This window comes from Stegodyphus dumicola, chromosome 5, assembly GCF_044657685.1.
Source record: "Stegodyphus dumicola isolate Sdum_Otavi_A_Nest chromosome 5, ASM4465768v1".
In the NCBI taxonomy this organism is placed as follows: Eukaryota; Metazoa; Arthropoda; class Arachnida; order Araneae; family Eresidae; genus Stegodyphus; species Stegodyphus dumicola.
In genome coordinates this window covers 169,805,273-169,830,083 of record NC_140772.1, presented here as the reverse complement: position 1 = coordinate 169,830,083, position 24,811 = coordinate 169,805,273, and the positions used below count along the sequence as shown (strand labels likewise).

At 32.0% G+C, this 24,811-nt stretch overlaps 1 protein-coding gene across 3 annotated transcripts in view; it reads right to left on the bottom strand.

Annotated features, from left to right (window-relative positions):
• Nucleotides 1-2,807: 2,807 nt before the first annotated feature.
• LOC118192930 (BPTF-associated chromatin complex component 1-like) overlaps nucleotides 2,808-24,811 on the bottom strand; it is a 38,568-nt gene continuing 16,564 nt past the window's right edge. Inside the window, exons 3-5 of one of the 3 annotated variants that reach the window (XM_035363945.2) lie at nucleotides 20,539-20,640; nucleotides 10,006-10,187; nucleotides 2,808-2,985 (exon numbers count right to left, since the gene is read on the bottom strand). In XM_035363945.2, the coding sequence (XP_035219836.2) occupies nucleotides 2,885-2,985; nucleotides 10,006-10,187; nucleotides 20,539-20,640 (385 nt within the window). In that variant the 3' untranslated portion in view covers nucleotides 2,808-2,884. The remainder of the gene's footprint in view (nucleotides 2,986-10,005; nucleotides 10,188-20,538; nucleotides 20,641-24,811) is intronic. The other 2 variants (XM_035363946.2, XM_035363947.2) reach the window with 2 other exon arrangements.

Below are 24,811 nucleotides of genomic sequence, written 5' to 3'. Positions count from 1 at the left end.
TGAAATGTGGTTACTGTTTCTCTCTCGCTCGCTTCGAATATTCACAATGTTTATGCATTTCCGATCATCGTGTAGAAAGAAACTTAAACATCCAAAGTGCTTTGAAGGTCATCGACCTCATCAGTGAAATATGAAATGCCAAACAGTATTTTGTGCTCTTTTGCATGTTCAGTGCTTTATTCGGCAAATTCTTCATATTCAAAGAATGCAATATTATCAAAAGTCATCAAATGTGATAGCGAAGTGATATTAAGTTCCAAATTGAGTAAATTACGTTTCGGAAAAAAACAAAAACTTTGCATTTTTAAGTTATTGTATTATGATTTATTGATGGTAATATTTTGCTTAAATCATTTTAATATAAATGTTAATAATTTAAAAATTTTATGATTTATTTAAAATGTAAATTGAATTGTAAAGAATTGGAATTTTATAATTGGAAAAGAAAAACTTACTGAATTTAATAAAAATTATGTAAGGTATTTGAAGGTTTTACTTAGGGAAAGTTCCTAATGTAAATTAAGATTTTTGTATTATTGTTTAAATTTCGTTGAATTTTTAGTGTATTTTAAGAATGAAATTACTGTTTGAAATTTTTGAATTGTAGGTATTTCTTGAGCGTTTTCAAGGTAAACATTGAAGTCTCTCACCTTTATGAAAAAGTACATTTTTTTAATCTAAGTATTTTTATTTTTTCATAAAATAAAGTGTGTTTTTAATTTTTTATAATGGAATGACAGCAGTTCGAAAAAGGCCTGTTGCCTCTATCAAAGGAACGGAGATCTTTTCTACAGTAATTGCTAATTGGCAAATCTTTTGGCCACTGGTGAAGAATAAACACCAGTTTGCTCAACTGATAAACCAATATGATGGAAATGCTAGTATTTAGAGAAAGTTGTGGAGTGTCTTCAAGTTTTGTAAAGAATAAGTAAATTTTAAATGTCAATATTTAGAACTTCTGCAAGACATAATACCAGATTTTGTTGAGAACCTGCCATTACTTCAACTCTGAAATGGATAGTTTCAACATGATGGCGCGCCTGTGCACAAGACGTCACGAGTGAAGCAGGACCTGATGGAGTAATTCAGAGAACAAATAATTGGGTATGGTGGTTTTGAAGAGTGGTCTCCACCTGACCTCCTGACTCCAATGGACTTTTTCCTGTTGGGATACCTCAAACAGCAGGTATATGCGACCCATCCACAAACACTGTAGGACCTTCGACAATGTATTACAGATGCTTGTGCAAACGTGTCACCCGCTATGCTACAACGAGTACAGTATGAAGTTCCAACAAAAGTCCAAATGTGCATTTCAGCTGGAGAGACATTTGAACATCGAAAATAAAGGTAGCTTGTGATAACTACTTGTTTTTTTCTTTTTAAGATCCTTTTGTGACGTCACAGTGTAGGTAATCACGAACAAATAAATGTGCGTTTAAAACTTTCTGTTCTTAACATTCATGTCCACAAGGTGTGTTTTCTTACTAAATCGACAATGCTCTACAACTTTGTAATTCACTTTTTCTTCCTATCTCTACATTTATCATCCTTATCGTTTTATAGATAAGGATGCTAAACCCATTGTTTTCCACCAGGTAGAGCCATAAGTTATCTCACAGTTACTTTACTATACAGACACCACTTTTATAACAACAGCTGCAGCCATTCGGCAGTTAAACAGGGGGTACAGGACTTCAGTGGGCATCCTGTATAATATAAATGAGTCATATAACAACTGGAGTGTCTCTTTTCATAACTAACAAAAATATTTAAAATGCTTTCCTGATGTGACTTACTTTACTTGTCTCACAGTAACATCAGAACAAATTGACAAATTTTAAGATGGTGAGGAACACTGTATTGCATCTGTCATTGGCATGGGCCTTGGATGCCTTATATGTGACAATACATTTGTGCATTATGCAAATAGTGCATTCATTTCATACACTATTTGCATAATGTATTCATTTCTCCAACTCTGTCCCAATTTTAAAGAAGGATCTCCTGGGGGATAGATCTATTTTTCAATAATGTAACAAAAACCTCAGCATTCTCTTTTAAAATTCATATTTTTTGTTGCACACAGCTTCTACAAGAAGTGCTTTTATCATAATATTATGGAATGCAAGAACATTTTAAAATTTTAATGATTAACTAGGGAAAGGATAAAGATGAAAAATGTTTGAATCTATAGAAAAACTGTACTTTCTTTCACTATCATACAAACAGTGAATCTCACTAATCTGAATTTAAAGGGTTGTAATTACTTCAGGTAAACTATTGATGGCAGATAAATGCAAAAATAACAATCTATAGCATTTTAATTAAAAATAGGTCTTACAATTCATTAACATATTTATGCTGCTTAAAATAAGGAGCGATAATTTGAGATTTTTCTTTCATCATTTTCAAGAAATATAAACATGCCATTATTTGATAAGCAATACATGTGAATGTCTTTTTGTCCGATCAATTTTTTATTTTCACATACAATATACTAAAATCAGTGGTTTTCATTATAAAATATACAATACTTATAGCATAAAAGTGAATAAAAGTTTATCTGCAATGAAGTGTTTTGTTTTGATTTCACTGATTCAATATTATTGTTCATCATTTATATGCAAGATTTTATTGCGTATACATTTATTAGACCTACCCACATAGTGAAGGCAGCCATAATAGTTAACTTAATTGTCCAGATAACTCTCACTAATGAACTATACCAGTATCTTAAATTTTAAATAGGTGTATGAATTCTTACTTGTATCATCAAAGATTATGTAACAAATAACAAGAAAAAATTCAACTATGAAATTTTATTCAAATGATAGTAAAAAATACAGAATATTTACAAAATGTACAAAATTTACAGAGGAGGTTATGAAGCATCTGGGCTGTCATAATCCAGTTTGTTGGCAGAGGTTAATCCTTCAACATCAACTTCAGGTTCCATTGCATTTAACATATTCAAAGTGATTTCTGAAAATAAAACAAATCTTATTTAATAATATATTTTTGAATGACTACAGAAAAAATCCTGCTTTCTATTATGTACTTGGTTACTCTAGATTGAGATTTATTGATTTCTGGCTGCAAACTTTACATTAAAATTTAATTTTATTACAAAAAAGCATTAATAAAACCCATCGATTAAAAAATTGTTTGTATTATATTAATGGATGATAATTTGAACAAAAGTACATATTTTTTTATTGTTATATGTAGTATTATGTTAATCTGCATTCAAGATTTTAAAGGGGTAAAAAAACTGTTAAAATTTGAAAATACCAGCTGACATTCATGCAGACTGAAAAACTGATATTTTACCAACTTCTTTTGCAAATAAAAATTAAGCAAAATTAAGCAAACTTCTATTTTCTTTTTCAAATAAAATGTTTCACATCTCAATGCCAAATATGAAAAATAATGAAAATTTTAATTTCTTTTTAACATAGAAAATGATTTTAAAATTGTTAAGTGAATACTTTTCAGAGAAGTCAAGTAATTGTGACAGTCAGCTCTAGTAACTATTTAATTATTTGCATTATATGAATTATTTTGGGTCATTCCTAAAGTTCCGGAGTTTTTCAGATCAAAGCTAGTTTTCTTCAAATTATTTTGCTATTAGTCATAGAAAGTAACCTTGAATGAGAAGTGGTTTAAATATGTCCTACCTGTTCAAAATACATAATTTTAGTATGTATTGTGGCATATTATTTATTTCAGTGCAGTGCTAATAATAGAGAATCCAAAATTTTATTCTCATCATATTATGCTCTTTTATTTTAAAATGAGGGTAAATGTCAAACTGATTGTAAAATTTATGCTTTACTTGGAAAAGTGCTGTTTCTGATAACATCAAAGGTTGCTTAAGCATGGAAACTTTTGCTTTGACGATGAAGTGCACTTAAGACTAACATCCTCTGTAAATGAAGACCTATTAAGAGAAGCTATTTGTGGAAATTCAAGTAACATAGTTCAAGAATAAATACTCCATAAAGCACAGTTTATGATTATTTTGAAGAAGACGTGAGTATGTAAGCCGCTACAGTGTCTAGGTACTTTATGCTTTAATAAAGCAGAATATAAGTTTCGGCAAATGATTCTTTGCTAAAAAAAATCTGATGTGTACACCACGACTTCCTTGTAAAGAATATTAAATTATATGCACTTCTTCCTGCATTTTATTTAAACTTATTTCCTTGAATTTTATTAGATATTGAATTTTATTAGATTTTTCATGCAATTAATTCAGTTCTCACTTCATGGCAAGGCAAAAACAATAAAAACACAAAATACCTTCATTAAAATTTTAAAGATATAGAAAACATAAAACACCAAATACAGTTTAAAAAAAATAAAAATCCATTTTTACAATCAAGACAGTTTCTACACAAAAACAAGCAATTCAGACAGCGGCCAAGAAGACAGATTTTTCGGTGCACGAAATTGAAAGTTTACTTTTAGGTCTCACTTAGCAAAAAGATACTGAAGGTGTAGAAACTAATTTAATTTCTTGTGAATACTATGCTATATCAATACATGGGATAATTTAATAGCTTAAATGATAATTCCAGAATGGATTAAGCCTAATTTCATTCGCAATAATAGAAGACATTACTTTGTTGTTGCAAAGCTTAGTTTCTCTCGATTTGCAACAAATCCACTATTCTGCTAAGTTTCAAATGTAAACAAATATGGCTGCTATGGTAACAAAATTAGGCTTAGCCGCACTTAAGCAACTTTTAAATTGTTAATAATTCTACGATTATAACATGCAGGTTATAGACATAAAAACCTTAACTGGAAGATAAGAACAACATAATTCCATCATTTTCAAAGCAAAAAATGCACAATTTACAAACCTATAAGAATAAGGAAACTGAGCTAACTGAGACGAGTAACAGAGTACATATATATATATATATATATTTACATACTTTTGGTGTATCCGATCACATATGTGAGATACATACATACGTACGTACAGATGCCGTGAAAAAAATCTCTTATGAATCCATTTTAAATCAGTTTTATAATACGCTTGGGGAAAAAGACTCCTTTATTCTGTCCTTACGTACTGATGTCATGCAAAAACAGTGTTAAATTGCATTCGATAGCAGTCAAAACTGATACAGTACAAAGTCCGAGATCCAGACGTCCAATATCCGGAATGATCTAATATCTGGACCTCAAAGCCACCACCAACCATTTTTTACTTTTTAGAAATTTTTGGGGGTATGCTTTATGCATTTGATTCCCCCCTCATAATAAAACATGTGGAGAGCCCCGATTCTTAATCTCACTTTGGCACTAAATAAAATACATCATTAGTAAAGAAATAATTTTTTTAGCATAAATTTGTGAGACCAATAATTTGACTCCGAATCTGCATATCTGCTTGGCACACATCTCAAACCAAAACATTCTACATCGAAACATTTTTGATTTTACACCAACTAATATTTTAACCCTTTATGCCAACCTGGAGAATCATCAATTATTATATTTTTCCTTCATCACCACATATTTATCAACACATTACAATTTGAGTAATGACTCATGCAGCAATGCCTAAACAATTTTTTTATATTAGTAATTGAATAACGAAGAGTACGGTAATCTTTTCGGTTGACATTACGCCTGGTGCCGATTACAGATATAAGTTAAATGCGCTAAGAAACGTTGACGAGGAAAGATTTAACAAAAATTTCTTTTCATATGGTAAAAATAGATTTTGTTAATGATACTCATAGGCATACCTGCCAACCTCTAAAGATAAAAATGCAAAAGATTTCTCCAAAATTCAGAAGAACACGAAGAATTAATATCATGCTTTGATATTAAAAAAATTACAATTTATACAAATAGAAAAAAGAAAATTGTACTTACATTAGTAAATCTCAATTAAGTAGTAACTAAAAAATTTATTACGAAACATAAAACAAGAACTTGATGTTACACAAAAAAATTATTGCAATGAATTTAGAGTGCATTTTTTGGCTTTAGCCAAAAATTCTTTGGAAAATTTCCTGTCATAACAATTAGTTTCCTCATAACATTTAGCAATTAAAATGTTTTCTAGAGTTTTTCGTGAAACTGAAGAACGAAACATAGTTTTGTTTTTCTTCACAACACTGAAGACTCTCTCGCACTCAGCATTACTGTGTGGAATTACGAGAATAGCACATAAAACTCTTGCTAGTCTATCATATTTTGGTGTTCCATCAGCTCTTTTTATTTTATTTAGGTACCAACGAGGACATCAAGTCTATCTTCTCCAGAACTGGCAAAGTCTTCAAACTGTGCAGCAGAAAATTGGTTCTGTAGTTCATCTAAAGCATCATTATGGCATTCATTTTCTTTAATTGTTAACAAAAATGGAAATTTATCAATAAAAAAAGGAATCTTTTCAAAAGATGAATTTTCAATTTGTTTCAAATTTGCCGCTTCAGCATTTAAAAGAACTTTGCAAAGGAAACTTCCTTACAATGTAATCACAAGCTGAGGAAAAGTACTTTCTAACACGTTGAAAAAATTCTTTTTTCTCATGATCTTTCAAAGAATTTACAAGTTTCCAGGTTTGATTTCCAAATATAAGATCATTGTCATCCTTTTGATTTTCCAAACTATTATAGGCAACATGAATCAACACACTGTTTTCCACAACAGATGGTTTTACAAACTTAGAATAAAGTTCTTTCAAAAGATCATTAAGAATTTGGATAAGCTGGGGAGATTTTGGCGAAGCTGATTGTAGAAGGGTATTTACACTTTCAAAAATCTTAATGGTACTTTACACAAAACTACAATATGCTTTGTTCAAATCTGAAGAAAGAAGATAAAAAATCCTTTCCTTCCGGCTAATAGAAGACTGTTTCTTCTTCCCTTCAACTTCTTTAACAAAGTTGACTTTTGAGGAGTCTTCTAAACATTTTCTTTTTAAAAGGTTTGATTCTGTGTGTTGGCTTTTCCCTTTTAAAGCATTTTGATTAGAAGCAAAGTTGGTTTTTGGAATCTTGTATGCCGACAAATTTGATAGGATCTGTGGTTTCGTTTTGGTCTCTTCGTGGAAATATTTTAGCAATGCATCCCTCTGTTCAATAAACCTTCCTAGCGCTCTGCCTAAGGATAACCATCTCGTACATACATGTTTCAGAATTTTTCTCGTTTCACCAGAGCACAGTTCTTGGAAATTCTTTAGGTTTTCTTTCCTTTTTACACATTTTCCAGATAGAAAAACACATCAATCAGAAGCTGGTCAATATTTAATGGTAAAGCAGCTGCAGCTTTTTCTGCTGCCAAATTAATTAAGTGGCATGGGCATCCAATAACAATTAATTCATTTTGTTCTTTTTTGAGGAAAGAGGGTACACCCTTTTTGTCACCCACCATGACATGAGTATTATCTGCACCAAATGAAATGCAGTTTGATATTGGGATATTAAGTTGTTTCAACTCATTAATTACCAAAGAGGCAATATTTTCCCCCGTAGCGTCTCCATTTAACAATGGAAGACGCAAAAGATGAATTTTCATTTCATTAGAAACATCACAGAAATATGTGACAACGATGGGGTAAAGCTTCCAATCGCTGTCGTTGCTGCCATCAATTGACACCGAAAATGCTGAATTCTGGAGTGCAGCTATCGTTTTACTTTGTGCATCACAAGCAGTTTCATTCACAATAGAAGATGCTTTCGTGCGAGCACAAGCATATTTCTGAGCAATCTTGGAGTCGGGAAACATCCGTCTGAAACGTTGACCGGCGTGATCGGCAGCGCTTAGCGGCACGTTGTGTTCGATGAGGAATGCAGTAAACAAACACTCTGCCAAAATGACATCGGCATCCAAATTCGTAGCCGAATTTAAAAAAAAATCATCCACTTTCTTTGACTTTGTCGAAGCCGAAGCATTAACTTCATGCTTTTTTAGACTTAACATGCTTCACAATGTCGCTTCTTCCACCATGACTTATTATGAAGTCACACACGCACACGTTGCAAAATGCATAGTATTTCCTTTGAAGGATTCTTTAATTGTTGGAAATTCGGCTTTGTAGGCAGGCCGAAAATATTGAGAATACGTTTTTTTTTAACTCATTTCATAACAACGACGTATTAAGAAAATTCGTAGCACAAGCAAAGAAACAAAAAAAAAAAAAAAAAACAGAATGCGACAATCCACGCTCGCTGAATCCGAGCTGAGTAATTCCCTTGCTGCTGAAGCGAACGCGAAAAAAATAATCTGCCGCCTACAAAGAAAAGAGTTGGAGAAACAAGTTCAGCGCATTGGATTGGCTGGTTAAGCGGCGAGTTGGAGAAACTACAGGTTACTGGATTCGAAGTAGTCGGTAGTTGGCGGTAAAACACGATGCAATTGGCAAAATTCGCTGAATTGGCGAAAAATTCTAAATTTCGACAAAAATCACTAAAAACACTTGAAAAAGGAAAAAAATCGGAAAAAATGGATTACGATCGTAAAATCATAAAGACAAACGCATTTTCGTAAAAATTACGAAAAATTCCTAAAAGTTGGCAGGTATGTCATAGGGCAAAAGATTATATTTAGTGCTATTTGAATTAAAAATAACTGATTTGTTATTCACATAAAGACAGAGCTCACACCAGGCGGCATAATTTACGAAGAAGAGTAGTTAACAGAAGTTTTTCATTGTGATGACAATGCCCTAAATATCAGTCAAGTAAAGGAAGGTGAAATCTGTAGTATGGTTGTAGATCCAGAAAATACCACTACCAATAGTGAAGAAAGAGACAGAGAGGTTATTGAAAACAAAAAGATTTCGATTGACAAGTTAGTCGGAATTCTCAACCTAGCAATTAATGGACTCGAACAATAGAACTTGGTAACTGAACAAGAAATTATCTCTCTCTACAGAATTAAAGAGAAAGTATTAACACAAAAAACATAGCTACTCAAACAACTTACATTAAAAGAAATGCTTAATAAAGTAAACATATAAATATTAAACTTTTTCCTGTAAATTTTGATACCTTTTAGATCATAAATGCTTTATTCTTTCATAAATCATGATTTCATCTGTTTAATTTTATTCTGCATGCCATCTTATTTGATTTCCTAATATCCGGAAAAATTCAAAATTCGGAATCGCCAAAGTCCCAACGAGTCCGGATCTTGGACTTTGTACTGTATTTTTGTTGAAATACCCGAAATCTTTTGCGATTACAAAATTTCCTTTTTACTTCATACAAGGAAGCTCCATTTTTGAAATGGATATTACTGGTGATAATAAGTGGATACTATACAATAATGTTATAAGTAAAAGACCATGGGACAAGCAAAAGAACATCCTTTTAATCATCGAGAGAGGGGCTGCATCCCCAAAACGTAATTCTTTGTGTGTGGTGGGACAAAAAAGAAATTGTACATTACAAATTGTTATCAACAAATCAGACAAATTCGGAAGAATACTATTATCAAACAGCACATGCAGAAATTGAAGCAAAGCGAACTGACCAATCTTCACGGTGCTGTCTTCCATCATAACAACGCTTATTTTGATAAATGTCAGACAAAAATTTATGTACAGTATCTGACATGTTTTATGTCACCTCTCATATTCATTAAACATTGCCTTGGATTTTTATCTCTTCAGGCCAGGCCTGAAATTTACTTTTTTGGAGACTGTCAAATGGTAATTTATGAATAAACTTCACTTTTCTAAGGAAGTAATTTTCCAGCTGCTTGACAGATGACAAAAATTCATAGAATAAAATGATGTTTATGTCACTCAATGAAAGTTTGTTTTCATATTGCTTTGTTTGTATTTATCATAAAAAAAAACAACCACAGAACTTTCCAGATGACCCAAAGAGTAAACAGTTGTTATTCATGATAGAGTATAAAAAAATTATAAGTAGATAGCCAAATATTATTTTACAGTTCATTAATTACACTCTTAAGAAATCAGCAAAAAGAAAAAACTTTTTTTTTAACTTGCTAAGAGAAAAAGCATACCAGATTTTGGAGTAGATTGAGAAATAACTGCATTCAAAGCCCGAATCTTATCTTGGGAGACTGTCTTGATTGTGGCAGTTCCTGTTGGCATCTGTTTCTTTATACCAATATTAGGGTCTTCAAAGCTTTTCCTCTTAACAGGGGCTTTCATTTGACTACTATGAGTGGGACGTATCTCACTGCTGAAAATTTATAAGATGCTCATTAAAAGTATTTAAAATATTGGAAATTTCTGATTATCTGCACCCTTAGTTTAAATGTTTGATAAAACTGCCATACTTTGGATCTCTTTTCAAATTTACGTGACACAACAACCAACCTTGTGTACTCGTACCACACACCTATTTGACTACACACGGATTTATATGTTTTATATTTAATTGAACATTATCTATCAGCTGTAAAAACATAAATGCCGTTCGTTATACAGCTTTTTCATTTTTCTTATAAATTTCTTTTTTCGGTACTATTTGGTTTTGAGGGCCGTAAAAAATTGCAGCGAAAATGCATGCACAAAAGCGCCAAATCTAGCAAACGCGCCAATTTAACACCGTGCCAAATCTAGCATACGCGCTGATTTCAGATTGCGTAAGTTTATATAATTCTATATTTCTTAAGACGCCATTGAAATACTAGTTTAATTTTCAAATCCTTTTTTGATATCTTATGGATTTAACAAGTTGGGAATTGCCCATGGCGAAAAGTTGGCAATAGAATTTTGGGTAAAGTGCAGAATCACCCACTGCTTGACCCGTTTTTAAGAATTGCACATACTCGGTATCCATGTGCACATCGACCCATTTTCACTTTAAAAAAAATCCTAGAATTGCACAAAAATGGCACTGCGCACACCCTTGACTTATTTTATTTATTTACTTACTTTATTTTATATTATTTATTTGACCTATTTTCACTTAAAAAGGAAAAGAAAATTAACAAAAATCCAATTGTTTTTACCCTTGTAAAAAGCGGCAAACAAATAAGTGAGCGATTCTGCACTTTATCGAGAATATTTTAAAAGAAAAGGCATCATTCATTATAGAAAATTACGTTTGAACAACCAACGAGATGAAATTATGCTTTAGCGATAAGTCGGTAGCGAAATAGCGATGCAGGCATCCATCCAGTTATGTTTAGCAATTTTTATGTAAATTATAATAATGATCTGAAATAGTTATTTACTCTTATGCTTCCATTCAGTCACGTTTAGTTTTTTCCATATAAATTATAATAATCAAAAAGTATTATATCAAATTAACCTTTCATCTAAAATAAAACATCAATCTTAAATAGTTATTTACTATTATACTTCCTTTCTTGCCGCAATTATTAGGGTTGCCACAATTAGTTTTGGCAGCACTGGCATCAAGAATAGTTTGGCGATTTTTTACGGCCCTCGAAACCGAATAGTACCCTTTTTTCTTATAAAATGCTTCTGTATTATTTAAGGAAAAAATAGTTTTGCAAGACATAATGATAGCCAAACATTTTTTGCAAATTCATAAAGTTGGCAATGATTTGAAGATTTTTCACTGAGGTGTAAATAATCAGAAAGTGCCAAATTCGCTGTGTTTGCTGAACCGATCACTCCATCAGAAAATTGATCATTCCACTCAAAAATTAAAAAGCATTTTTAAAAACACATATTTAAATAATAAATTAATAAAATTAAATAATAAATTAAAAAATATTTCAGGAAGACAACTCTTGGTAGAGGATTAAAAAAATTACTAGCAAGCTGAATATAGTAGACTTTAAATTATAGAATGGTACTTATTAATTTTTACTTAGTAATACAACATGAGTTTACAAAAGTGTTTCATTTGTTTTACTTCTCACTTCACACAGCTTTTAATTCTTAGTTTTATGCATTTGAAAGGCAAATGATATGTACTAAAAGTAGAGAAATAAAAAACTAGATATGGATCCACAGTAAGAACATTAATATATTTCTTAAGAAACAACTTGTATATTGCCCATTCTACTTAATTTCTTTATTTAGCTGGTTTCATATATTTTCCGAAATTAAAGACTTCATGACTGTCAGAAAGTGGCTATTTCTTAACTGCATATATTTCATACAGATGTAGTCAAGCTTCTTAATCAGCTGATACTTTTGTTCACTGCATTAGTTAACATACTTATAATTTAATCATTTTATCTACTGGGGACAGAATAATGATAAATACATGCCAGTTTGTAATTAAATGATTTAGACTTGGAGGGCTATTTGCCTGACAGCAAAGATGCCTTCTTCACCCAGATGGTATAGCGGTTAGGAAAGCCTACTGCGGTTCCAAAGGGCCGAGGTTTGAATTCCAAAGAAGGCATGGATGTTTGTAAATGTACAATGTCTTTGCGGCATGGGGGGCACTCTAAATGTACGGTGAGCTGAAAGTCCTCTCGAGAGGTTGTTGATAGAGGATGAGGTGTGAGAGACCCTCGGACCTATCCACCCGGGGTGCTCTCTATCAAAATTTGGGGTGAAACTGAGCAAAGTCACACGTTCACCTGCATGATGCTCAAGGCTCTTGCCAACAGCAGGCACAATCTTGCTCCCCTTGTCATGACGAATTTCGTGGGCTTGTACTGATGTTACTGTCAGACAAGTGAGATAAGTCGCAGCAAGAAAAGATGCCTTCATAGAGGGCATTTTAAGAACAACTGAACACATTATACATGGGAGAAATAATGGAAACTCTAATGCACTCTTTGTTTACTGGGACTTAAACCCAGATCAAACTACCAGTGTTCAGCAATTTTACTGTTTGATAGCTAGCGAGCTACAATTAAATGAAAGAAATAAAACCACGTACGGAAGATAAATTATCAAAATGTAAGAAATATGGGTGGACCAATACACTGGTTAATGAATCTTCTGTGCATAATAATTTGAAGCTGTTCTTTTCTTTTCTTTTTTTGTTTTGTTGTCCACAATAATAAAACAGAATTAAATAATTATGCCCAGAAACCATTTAATAAAGGCATGTAGCAATCCTAAGAGCCACTGAAAATGCCGAAAATTTAAATGAGTTGAATTACTGGAAATTGTCGTAAGAGAGTTCTTTTGCAATAGTGGTTCAGTATTTCATTTACACAAAGAAAAGCAATGATCAAAACCTGACGAGACTTATTTCTCAAAGCCATCTGGCACTTGTATGCCGCACTGCCCCTCAAAGTTAATAGACAAGAGCAAGTAGCAGCAAAACACTGAAAGCACACTGCGAGCCTCATCCCCTCTCAGGACCACAACAGATCCATTAAAACTGGAGCAAATTCTCAAACTGTTAAAGTCTTATACATATGTGTGTGTGCATGAAATATAAAATATGAAATAAAATTATTAAACTTAATTGAAACTATCTGGAAATAAACCTTTAAGTTCATAACTGCTAATTAAAGACATGCTCACTTCAAGAATATGCTTTGCACCATCTTGCATTAGTCTGCACCATGTTACATCACACTTTCACAGCTCTGTAAAATCTTTAGACCAGCGGTTCTCAGCCTTTTGACTAACGTGTACCATCTAAACAAAAATTGAAAACTTTGGTACCACCACTCTTGAACAAAGCTCAGATCGTATAAATTTATGATTGTTAGAGAAAAAACTCAATCAAGATGTTGGTGTTTTAATTTTTGAATTTAATAGTTAAAAATATTTTCTTTGCATATGACCTATTTTTCCTCTTGCATACCACCGGTTGAGAACTCCTGCTTTAGACCAATCACTATTCAGGATTAAAACAAAGACTTTTTGGCTTATAAGTACGACCGGACTTAGTACGCATAACTTTTTCTCGCCTGCTGCTGCTTGAATAAACTAATCTTTTGCTTCACCTTTTTTCTCTATTGTTTTCAAAAAAATGCAAGTGCATATTTAAAAATTTTGGGTTGCAGATTACCTCTGTTATGGTGTGCTACTCAATGTTATATATTTGAACAGCATAATCATCATTTAATAAATATATACTGTGATTATCCAACCATTTTATAGTTATTTTAAGAGTTCAAAACATCTACTATGCTACTTGCATGTGTGTCACATCTATTACCACTTCGATCATGATCAATAATGTTAATTGGTTTAATCTTCTATACTCAGCTCTCCACTAAATGCTATCAATGTACCACAGTTGCACACCTTATGTACATATTACCTTTATGTACTTACATGCAGGTATTTTGAAATGCCCCAAATTCATTAAGGCAGCATATTACAATATAAAGAAACTGCACATAAAGCAGCAGAATCCTATTGAAATTAGTCTGAGAAAACATGTCTTGCTTAAATTGATTTCTTTCTATCCATGCTATAGATAGCAAAACCATATCTACCATTCTGCCAAAACACTTTAATCAATGTAGCAAGATCACCAGAAAGGTTAGCCAGAAGGTCAAGAACAAACTCAGAACAAAATGCTATACAGTACAAAGTCTGAGATCCAGAACCATCAGGACTTCAGTGATACCTGATTTTAGATCATTCATTTAAATCTAGTAAGACATTACAAATTATAAAAAATAGGCACTTATGAAAAAACGGGCTATTTATGGCTGAAGTTAAGTTTTTTTCACTAATAATTATTCTCTAATTTTATTCATAGACAGACATAATATCTTGCTCAGTTACACTGTTCAAGTTATGTAATTGCTGTGTCCAGAATTCCTGCTTAACTGCCCATCAAAATCCTTTTTTTTTTCCTCAACAACATTTTTGTCACTTTCTTCACAAGCAACAGTGACATTTTTTTATTTACACTCAAGTCCATAAATTAAGGTTAATTCGGAGTTACGCGGAAATTGAACTCTAAAATAAATATATCACCTGTAAAATCACTACACACATCTTCAAGAATCATATGCAAATTTCAGGAAGTAACCAGATGACACCGATGGTATGTCACAATGACGAGAATGTAAGAGAGTGATATACAGTCAAAAGTCGTTAATTCGGACACCCATAATCCGGACCTCAAAGCTACAAACTTTCTGCGCAAGCGTCACGTTCACGCATGCGCACAGGCGTTTACGAGAGTGCGTAAGACCCTTACGGCTGTGAATACGTTTGTGCGCATGCGCGTTTAAATTGTAACGGAGTTATACGCTAAGCTAAAGTTATCTAATTCAGTTAATGTTGCCGATTGCGTTGTTCCTTAATCTTCGAATTGGATCCGGCTTATTATTTTTTGCAGACTGTTAGAGCAATTTTATAAAAGTAAGCTTGAACTTTTGATTATGTCAAATAGAATTTCCGATATATATTTACTACAAAGCGAAAGTATGTTTTGAAATCCGAAATCTGTTTATTAATTTCACCCTGCTCTGCGGCAGAGGGGGGGGGCAGAAACGTCATTATTAGATTATGATAGATTAGAAAGATTATGTCAAATAGAATTTCCGATATATATTTACTAATATGTAATTTGTATCTACAAAGCGAAGTATGTTTTGAGATCCGAAATCTGTTTATCAATTTCACGCTGCGGATTGGAAGTTGATCTGTCAGCACTATCCTTATCTTCAGGGCAGATGTTTTTATTTTATTTGGTTTATAATTCCATACTAAGTGTAGTATTCCATTCTGTCTTTGATATGATTTAAATCAAGTTCCTCGTCATTATAATTCGCTTCCCATAGTGAAGAAAGTGACCCAGAGGTTATTGAAAACGAAAACATTTCGATTGACAAATTAGTTGGTATTCTCAACACAGCAATTATAGGACTTGAACAGCGGAACTTTGTAACTAAACAAGAAATTATGTCTGTTTAATAGAATTAAAGAGAAAGTATTATCACATGAAACGAAGCAACTTACATTGAAGGAAATGTTTAATAAAGTAAACAAATAAATATTAAGCTTTTTCTTTTTGTAAATTTAGATACCCTTTAGATCATAATTGTTCTTTATTTCATAAATTATGGTTTCATATTTTTAATTTTGTAATTTCTGCATGCCATCTTACCAGATTTAAACTGATGATCTATAATCCGGAAAAATCGATAATCCACCGAAGTCCCGACGAGTCCGGATTAACGACTTTTGACTGTATAATGAATACAGGCAAAGAAGTAAAATTTGTTCTCAGGCGTTTTATAAGCATTTCAGTGCAATAACCGAATAGTTATGACACAAAGTACGCATTTGGATGATTTTTTACGTGGTAGAATTATCGGCGGTCTGGAATGTAGGCGTACCCAACTGGAAATATCAGACGAACTTGGAATTGCCCAGAGTGTCATCTCCAGGCTTCGGCAACGATTCCAAGATGATGGAAATGTGAGTAGATGTTACAGCACAGGTCGCCCCAGAGTTACAACACTGAATGAGGACCAGTATTTGGCAGTTACTACCAAAAGAAACAGGCGGAGCACAGCCTCAGACCTGTCTCGTCAGCTCTCTTCAGCCACTGGTACGACAATTTCAAGGCAGACCGTGTACAGACGCTTAGGGCAGATTGGTCTATATCCTCGTAGACCTGTCAGATGCGTTCCACTTACTGCAACTCACTGTCGCCTGCGGTTAGCCTGGAGTTGAGAGCACGCATTGTGGACACCGCAACTGTGGACTTGTGTGATGTTTCCCGACGAGTCCAGGTTTAGCTTGCAGTCTGATTCTCACCGGACTTTCATATGGAGAGCTCAAGGTACCCGTTACCACCAAGAAAACATCATTGAACGACACCGTTACGGTGGTGCAGGAGTGCTCGTTTGGGGTGGAATTATTCTGGGTTCCAGAACTGACCTGCATGTTAAAATTGGAACCATGGCAAGTGAAATCTATCAGGACGTTATTCTGGAACAACATGTACATTTGTTTCGGGTGCCATGGGTACACAATTTGTGTTTATGGATGACAACGCCCGTCCTCACCGTGCAAACATCGTAAGCGAATGCCTTCAATTGGAGGATATCACCCGTATGGACTGGCCAGCATTCTCACCGGACTTGAGTCCAATAGAGCATGTGTGGGACATGCTTGGCCGACAAGTTGCAGCCCGTCAACCTCCTCCTACATGTCTACCGGAACTTCGGAGAGCATTGCTTTTTGAGTGGTGTAATATTCCCCAAGATCAGATCGATAATTTGACACTCAGCATGCCTAGGTTTTGTACGGACTGTATTGCATCATCTGGGAGACAATGTATTAAAAATCATACCAACCATGTAATATTGCTTTTTTGTAAATAGGTTTTTTTTTTTTTTTTTTTTTTTGTAATTTGCTCCAGGGAGGAAAAAATCACTAATTTTTTTAATAATATCAAACATATAGCATCTTTTCTTTGCTCTTTACCTTTTGTTTAATAAATAAGCTTTACAAATAAGTCAAATTTGTTTTGCTTCTAACTCTTCCTTTTCCCAATTTTGCATTATCCTTAATTTATGGACATGAGTGTAAAACCATACTACAAATTTTGTCATGTATTAGTTGATTAATGGTTGGGATATTGTCATTGCAATGTTAAACTATATAATCATAATTTATTAAAGCATTTCTTCATATATTGAAATTGAAAAATGTTTGCCTATTACTTGTAATATATGGAAATCTTCCAATTTGCAGGTATCACCAACATCATGAAAATCATGTATTAAAACTCTCCGCGTACAGCTCCTGAGATTTCCACGGGATGCGAAATCTGTCTCATAGTATGGGTCATGTGGAAATAGCGTGCATAAGTTTATTTCTCTTATTTCCAATATGGGTCCTGTTTTTTCTCTGTGTAGGCTAAGAATATTATAATATTCATATTTCACATCCCATTTTGCACCTAGATGGCACTACAGGTTTATATCATTGTAAGGGAGTAAGTACTATTGCCTCTTTCATTTTTGGTGGGAAATATCTTTGTCATTTGCACGACCAGAATTTCAGGTCTATAAATAATAATAATAAGTACAAGTAATATTATTAGCTATACAAATTAGTTAGCATGTAGTTCAATTTATACTTTTGCCATTCACAAAAGATCACAACTTGTAAAATATTTAAATACATTCTAAAACCTTTCCATGTGGTATATTTTACCACACAAGAATTTACGTTTTGAACTAAGTACGTATCCACTCGATTTTACATTTTAAAAAATAATCAACCGTTAATTGTCAATGTCTTTTACTGTAATTAAACGTTTAAAATTTTTAAATATTAATTTTTGATTAATTACAATATTTGTATTATAATATTGCATTGTATTTTAAGTTCCTAATTCTTGTATCAAATTCTTAAAAGATATGAATAATTTATATTCATTATGGATATTTGCTTATAAAATTAAAATATATATATATATTTATTTAAGATGTTCTCCATGACATTATAAAAACAAGCAGAACACAAAAAAAAAGAAAAATCAAATCTAAAAAAAGAGTTTTTAATGAAAACTGGACGGAGAAATACTTTTTTATTGAGGAGTAAATAGTAAAGCACATATAGACCTGAAATGTTTAATTTGTAGTGCTTAATAATTGCTTAATTTGTGCCAGTTTTTAAAGACTACAATTTGAAATGACATTATAGTCAAAAGCATGCTGCAAAATATGATGTACATCTCGGCATTTACCATAAAGATAAAATAACAGTACTAAAAAAAAAAAAAAAAGGGCTATCGTCTGAACAAATTTGTTTTCAAAAAGACAGCTACTCAGAATAATAACATTGCAAAAGCAAGTTATGTTGTAGCAAGTTTAATAGCGAAAAAAATCAGAACCCTTTATTGATGGCAAATTTATAAAAGAATGTATCGAAAGCATAGCAAACATAATTTGCCCTGAAAAAAAGTTGGATTTTTCTATAATCAGTTTATCACACCAAACTATAGCTTATATAAAGAATCAAAGAGTTGGGTAAAATCAGTTGGAGAGTCTTTAAAAGCAAATGCTTCGATTTTTAAATTTTATTTGTTAGCCATGGACGAAAGCACCGACGCTCCTGATACAGCAATCTTTATTAGAGGAATCAATGAACATTATAATATCACGGAAGAAAAGGTTGCTTTAGTATCGTTAAAGGACACAACCAAGTCTGTAGATTTACTCGATGCATTAAAAACGATGATGAAAAGGTTTTCCTTATCTATGAAAAATTTATCATCCATACCGATGAAGCCCCTGCCATGGTTGGTAAAAATAGGGGACTCGTTAAAATGGTTAATAATGAAGCTGCCGCTGTCAGCAATATGATCTTAATGGCATATCATTGTATTGTACATCAGGGCAATTTATGTGGAAAAATTTTGAAAATGGAAAGTGTAGTGTCATTATCAAACCCTTAATTTTATAAGAGCAAAAGGACTTAATCATAGACAATTTCAAGATTTTCTTAACAATAGTAACAAAGATTTTCTTAAGGGCACTGAATTTGCAGATGCTATTTATTATACAGAAGTGAGATGGCTTTAGTTTTAAATTTAGCTTTTTTAATAGTTTAGTTAAAATTTTGGCACAAATAAAAGATTTGACACATTTCAGTACTTTGGTTGCACATGAACCTGTGAGTTGCACAAAATACGTAAAATATGCTGCATTAATTTTTGATTTAATTCAAGAGTTTGAAAGTAGATTTCAAGATTTTTGAAAAAACAAAGAGTACATCAACATATTTTGTACCCCATTTTCTCTGGAAATAAATAAATTACCTTCAAATCTTCAAATGGAATACATTGAACTGCAAAGTGACATTCAACTGAAAGAAAAATTTGAAAATTCTTTACTGGAGTTTTATAAAGATTACCTACCCCGCGATAAAAATCCTTATTTTCACAATCATGCTTTATTAATGTCTTCAGATTCTGGCAGTACATATATTTGTGAACAATTATTTTCAAGAATGAAGCATACAAAAAAACAAAAACAGGACAAAGACCACTGACAAACATTTTGAAAATGCATTAAGAATTGCAACCTTGTCTATCGAACCCGATATCGATTTGCTTATTCAACAAAAGCAAATTCATCCATCTCCTTAATTTGAATTTTTTGCATCTTTATGAAATCTAAACTAAATGAAACAAAACTTTTACAGATTAATAATAAATATGTACCTATACAATCCAAATTAAAAAAAATTAATAATAAAAAGAATTTATTTTAATAAAACAACATAGAGCTAATTTTTATTTCAATTTGTTAAAAAATATTGCATGTGTGGCACGGCAAATTTTTTTCTTTGCAATGTGGCCCTCAAATGGTCATAGTTTAGACACCCATGACTTAAATAAAACTGCTGAAGTATTTTTATTATTAGCGTAATATTTCAGAAATTACAAAGATTTTGATAAACATTTGCTAAACATTTTGATAACTTATCGTAGATTAAAATTTAAGAATACGTTAACAATCGCAGAATTTATCCATTAACAACATTATGCTCAATTTCTTCTTTCAAAACAAGCTCTTAATATATTCCCTCCTTGTTAAATAATTATTCTGTAATTTCTAATGCAAAGAAAATTAAACTATCTCCATCGGTATGCAAAGCAATTTTTTCTCACAATGCAGAGTAAAATATTGCAAGAGCAAAGAATCACTTACATGTTTTTGTTTTTGATAGAATCATTAATGCGTTCCAGTTCAGTGCCAAAGCTTTTCACAGCAGTTTTTAACATTTCCATTTCTTGCATAGTCCATTTTCCACTAAATTTAAAAAGTGTTAAACTTCTGTTTTAAGATCAAATATCCCTTCACAATATATAGGTACATTAAATAATGAAGACCATGTAGTCACAGAATAATAAGAAACTGATCTTAAACGAGAACCTTGCTTCAATCAAACTTAAGAAAAATTTTATAAAAAGGTACTGAATAGAGACATTTATTCATTTTAAATTCTAAAACATACAGACTATTTCACAGTTGAGTCAATTGACTACACAATCAACAAGGTTTAATAATTTTAATCAGATGATCAAAATCAGCAACTTAAAATCATGAATTTAATCAGGAAATTTTTTAAAAAAACTATTAATACAGTCAAAAGTCGTTAATTCGGACACCCATAATACGAAATGATCTATAATCCGGACCTCAAAGCTATAAACTTTCTGCGCATGCGACGCGTTGACGCATGTGCGTAAGACCTTTATGGCTGCGAATATGCGTGAGCGCGTGCGCAAAATACGTTTACGAATGCGCGTTTAATGTATAATGGACAGTATAAGCTAAGCTAAAATTATCTAATTCAGTTAATGTTGCAGATTGCGTTGTTCCTTAATCTTTGAATTGGATTCGGCTTATTATTTTTTGCAGACTGTTAGAGCAATTTTATAAAAGTAAGCTTGAACTTTTGATTATGTCAAATAGAATTTCTGATGCATATTTACTAATATGTAAAGAATCTACAAAGCGAAAGTATGTTTCGAAGTCCATTAAACAAAAAGTGGAATTGCTGCAAAAAATGGATAAAGGCATATCCTTTGTTTATCTAAACTTTGTTTATCTTTAACGCAGCGGCGCCGCGCAATGAATTGGAAGTTGATCTGTCAGCACTATCCTTATCTTCAGGGCAGATGTTTTTATTTTATTTGGCTTATAATTCCTTACTGAATGTAGCATTTCATCTCGATGTACTCCGTCTTTGATATGATTTAAATCAAATTCCTTGTCATTATAATTCCGATAGCGAAGAAAGTAACAGAGGTTACTGAAAACGAAAAAATTTCGATTCACCAATTAGTCGGTATTCTCGACACAGCAATTATAGGACTTGAACAGCGGAACTTTGTAACTGAAGAAGAAATTATATCTGTTTATAGAATTACAGAGAATGTATTATCACATAAAAAACAAAGCAACTTAAAGAGCTTTTGAAGAAATGTTTAATAAAGTAAACAAATAAATATTAAGCTATTTTTTTTTTTTTTTTTTTTTGTAAATTTTGATACCCTTTAGATCATTATTGTTCTTTATTTTATAAATTACGGATTCATATTTTTAATTTTATAATTTCTGCATGCCATCTTACCAGATTTAAACTGATGATCTATAATCCGGAATCGCCGAAGTCCTGACGAGTCCGGATTAACGACTTTTGACTGTATTATACATTCTCTCATTTTTTAAATGATGACAAAAGTGTTCAAATTAAAGATTAAGATCATTTGCAATGCTTTTAAAAAGTTTAATTACTGAATAGGAAAAAATTACTTAAAATATTAGTAAATATTTCAAGCAATTTTGCATCCCAATTCTGTTTCCAGATTGGCCATGTTAAATGCAATGCAAGAAAATGTGTCACTTCAATGTTTATCTAGTCACACGCCTAAATATGATAGATACACTGTTTCATAACACACGGTGCAAGAATGCTGTAAAAACACTAGTCAAAAATCTAAAATAGCTCATGATGAAGAATTTTTTTTTTTTTTCTTTAAAAGATACAAATGTGTCATTTTAAGAGTAGGAAATCCTCATTTTATTAAATTAATGGAGATGCTGCATCCTGGATAAAAGCCTCCATCTTCACGTGAATTAAGTATTAAATTATTAAAATGATATCTCTGAAGTATGCAGGATGCTAGTCCTTGACAGTTGGTCTAAAATCAACATTCAATTAATAATATATGCATATATTTGTAGGAACTGTATATTTAGTGGAAACTAAGTGAAATTTACCTTTGCTGTTAATGCCAATAAAAAAAAATTAGACATAAAATTTACATTGTAATTGTTGATGTAGCAAACATTTCAAATACAAGAAAAGAATTATAAAATAATTTACAGCTTATATCTTATGGCTGTTCAGTGCATATACTTAATCACTGTCCAAACATTACTGAGCATGTTATTCATGTTATGAGATATTTTCGAAATCACAATCAACCACTTTAAATAATAGGGGCACCAGAAAATAAAGATGCTTTTTTACATTAAATTCAAACAAATAAATTTGTAACAAGTTTTTATTTTTAATCAATAATCAATAACCCTCGTTATCAGCAACCTTTTACCATATACAGTCAACATTCAATTAATAATATATGCATATATTTGTAGGAACTGTATATTTAGTGGAAACTAAGTGAAATTTACCTTTGCTGTTAATGCCAATAAAAAAAAATTAGACATAAAATTTACATTGTAATTGTTGATGTAGCAAACATTTCAAATACAAGAAAAGAATTATAAAATAATTTACAGCTTATATCTTATGGCTGTTCAGTGCATATACTTAATCACTGTCCAAACATTACTGAGCATGTTATTCATGTTATGAGATATTTTCGAAATCACAATCAACCACTTTAAATAATAGGGGCACCAGAAAATAATGATGCTTTTTTACATTAAATTCAAACAAATAAATTTGTAACAAGTTTTTATTTTTAATCAATAATATAATCACCCTCGTTATCAGCAACCTTTTACCATATACAGTCAAAAGTCTTTAATCTGAACTCGTCGGAACCTCGGCGATTCTGGATTATCGATTTTTCCAAATTATAGATCATCAGTTTAAATCTGGTAAGGGTACAACTCTAATATACGCCCTAATTTCACCAAATGTGGCGATATGTGTTCTGCGCTGGTTTTTGGCACGGTTGCGTGTTCTATGGCAACCCTGTTGACGTTGAAAAATCTTTTGCTGGAGCTCGTTGATTCGCCTCTGTGTCTGAGAAGATGGGAGAGAAAGATAAAATGGTAGTTGTTGAATTGAAGTTCGGCAAAAGGAAATATCATTGTGGCTATCCTGTTGAGGGGTAGTGGGTATTTGGAAGTGTGGAAAGAGGGTCTGGTAGATTATTTTTAATGGCAGTGCATGATAGAAGTAGGGATTTGTGATTTTATTTATTTGTGAACCATAGTATAAATTTTCTGGATAGTGTATCTGGCTGTCATGTAAATACAATAGTGATTACGTGGCGGCATGTTAAAGGCGGTATGAAATTTATATTTCTGCTATTCGAAAACGCATTAATTCATGGTAAGTGCATTTTATTTTATCCTTCTTCTTATTTTGTAGAATGTTATGTTCATTGGTTCTTTAGTATAAATTTCTGTCGTTATTGTTGTTTTTTTTAAATTGTTTGAAATTAATTTTGTTGTTAGTGTCTAGACTGTGCAATTCGTAGATGTTTTTTAAAGTTGAAACAGAATGCTGTGTACATGGTATTATTTGAAATTTATTGTTATTATGTTATTTTATTAAAGCAAGGAGTGCGTAGATCATAGATTCCTTCCTTGCCTAAATTGTGCAATTCGTAGAATTTTTTTTTAAGTTTAAACAGGATGCTGTATACATGGTATTCTTTGAAATTTATTGTTGTTATGTTAATTTATTAAAGCGAGGTGTGCGTAGTTTGTAGATTCGTTCGTTGCCTACATTGTGCCATTCGTAGATGTTTTTTTAAGTTAAAACATGTCGCCGTGTACATGGATTCTTGTCAAATATTTTTGGTTAGAAACTTTACGTTTTTGCTATCTAAATCTTTTGTTTTTCTTTCGGATTTTTAGCTAAATTGTATGTTGAAAACGTAGTTTTTGCATGTGCGAAAACCGCGTTTTTGGAGACATTTTAGGCTAAAAGTTCGAAATGTAGACAAAAAATTTAGATAGTAATATGGCAGCGTGAAGTTTCTCGCCAAAAATATTTGGCACGAAATTTGGCGACTTGAGGGCGCATATCAGAGTAGTTCCCTGGTAAGATGGCATGCAGAAATTATAAAATTAAAAATATGAAACCGTAATTTATGAAATAAAGAGCAATTATGATCTAAAGGGTATCAAAATTCACAAAAAAAAAAGCTTTATATTTATTTGTTTACTTTATTAAACATTTCTTTCAACGTGCGCATGCATAAAGCATACA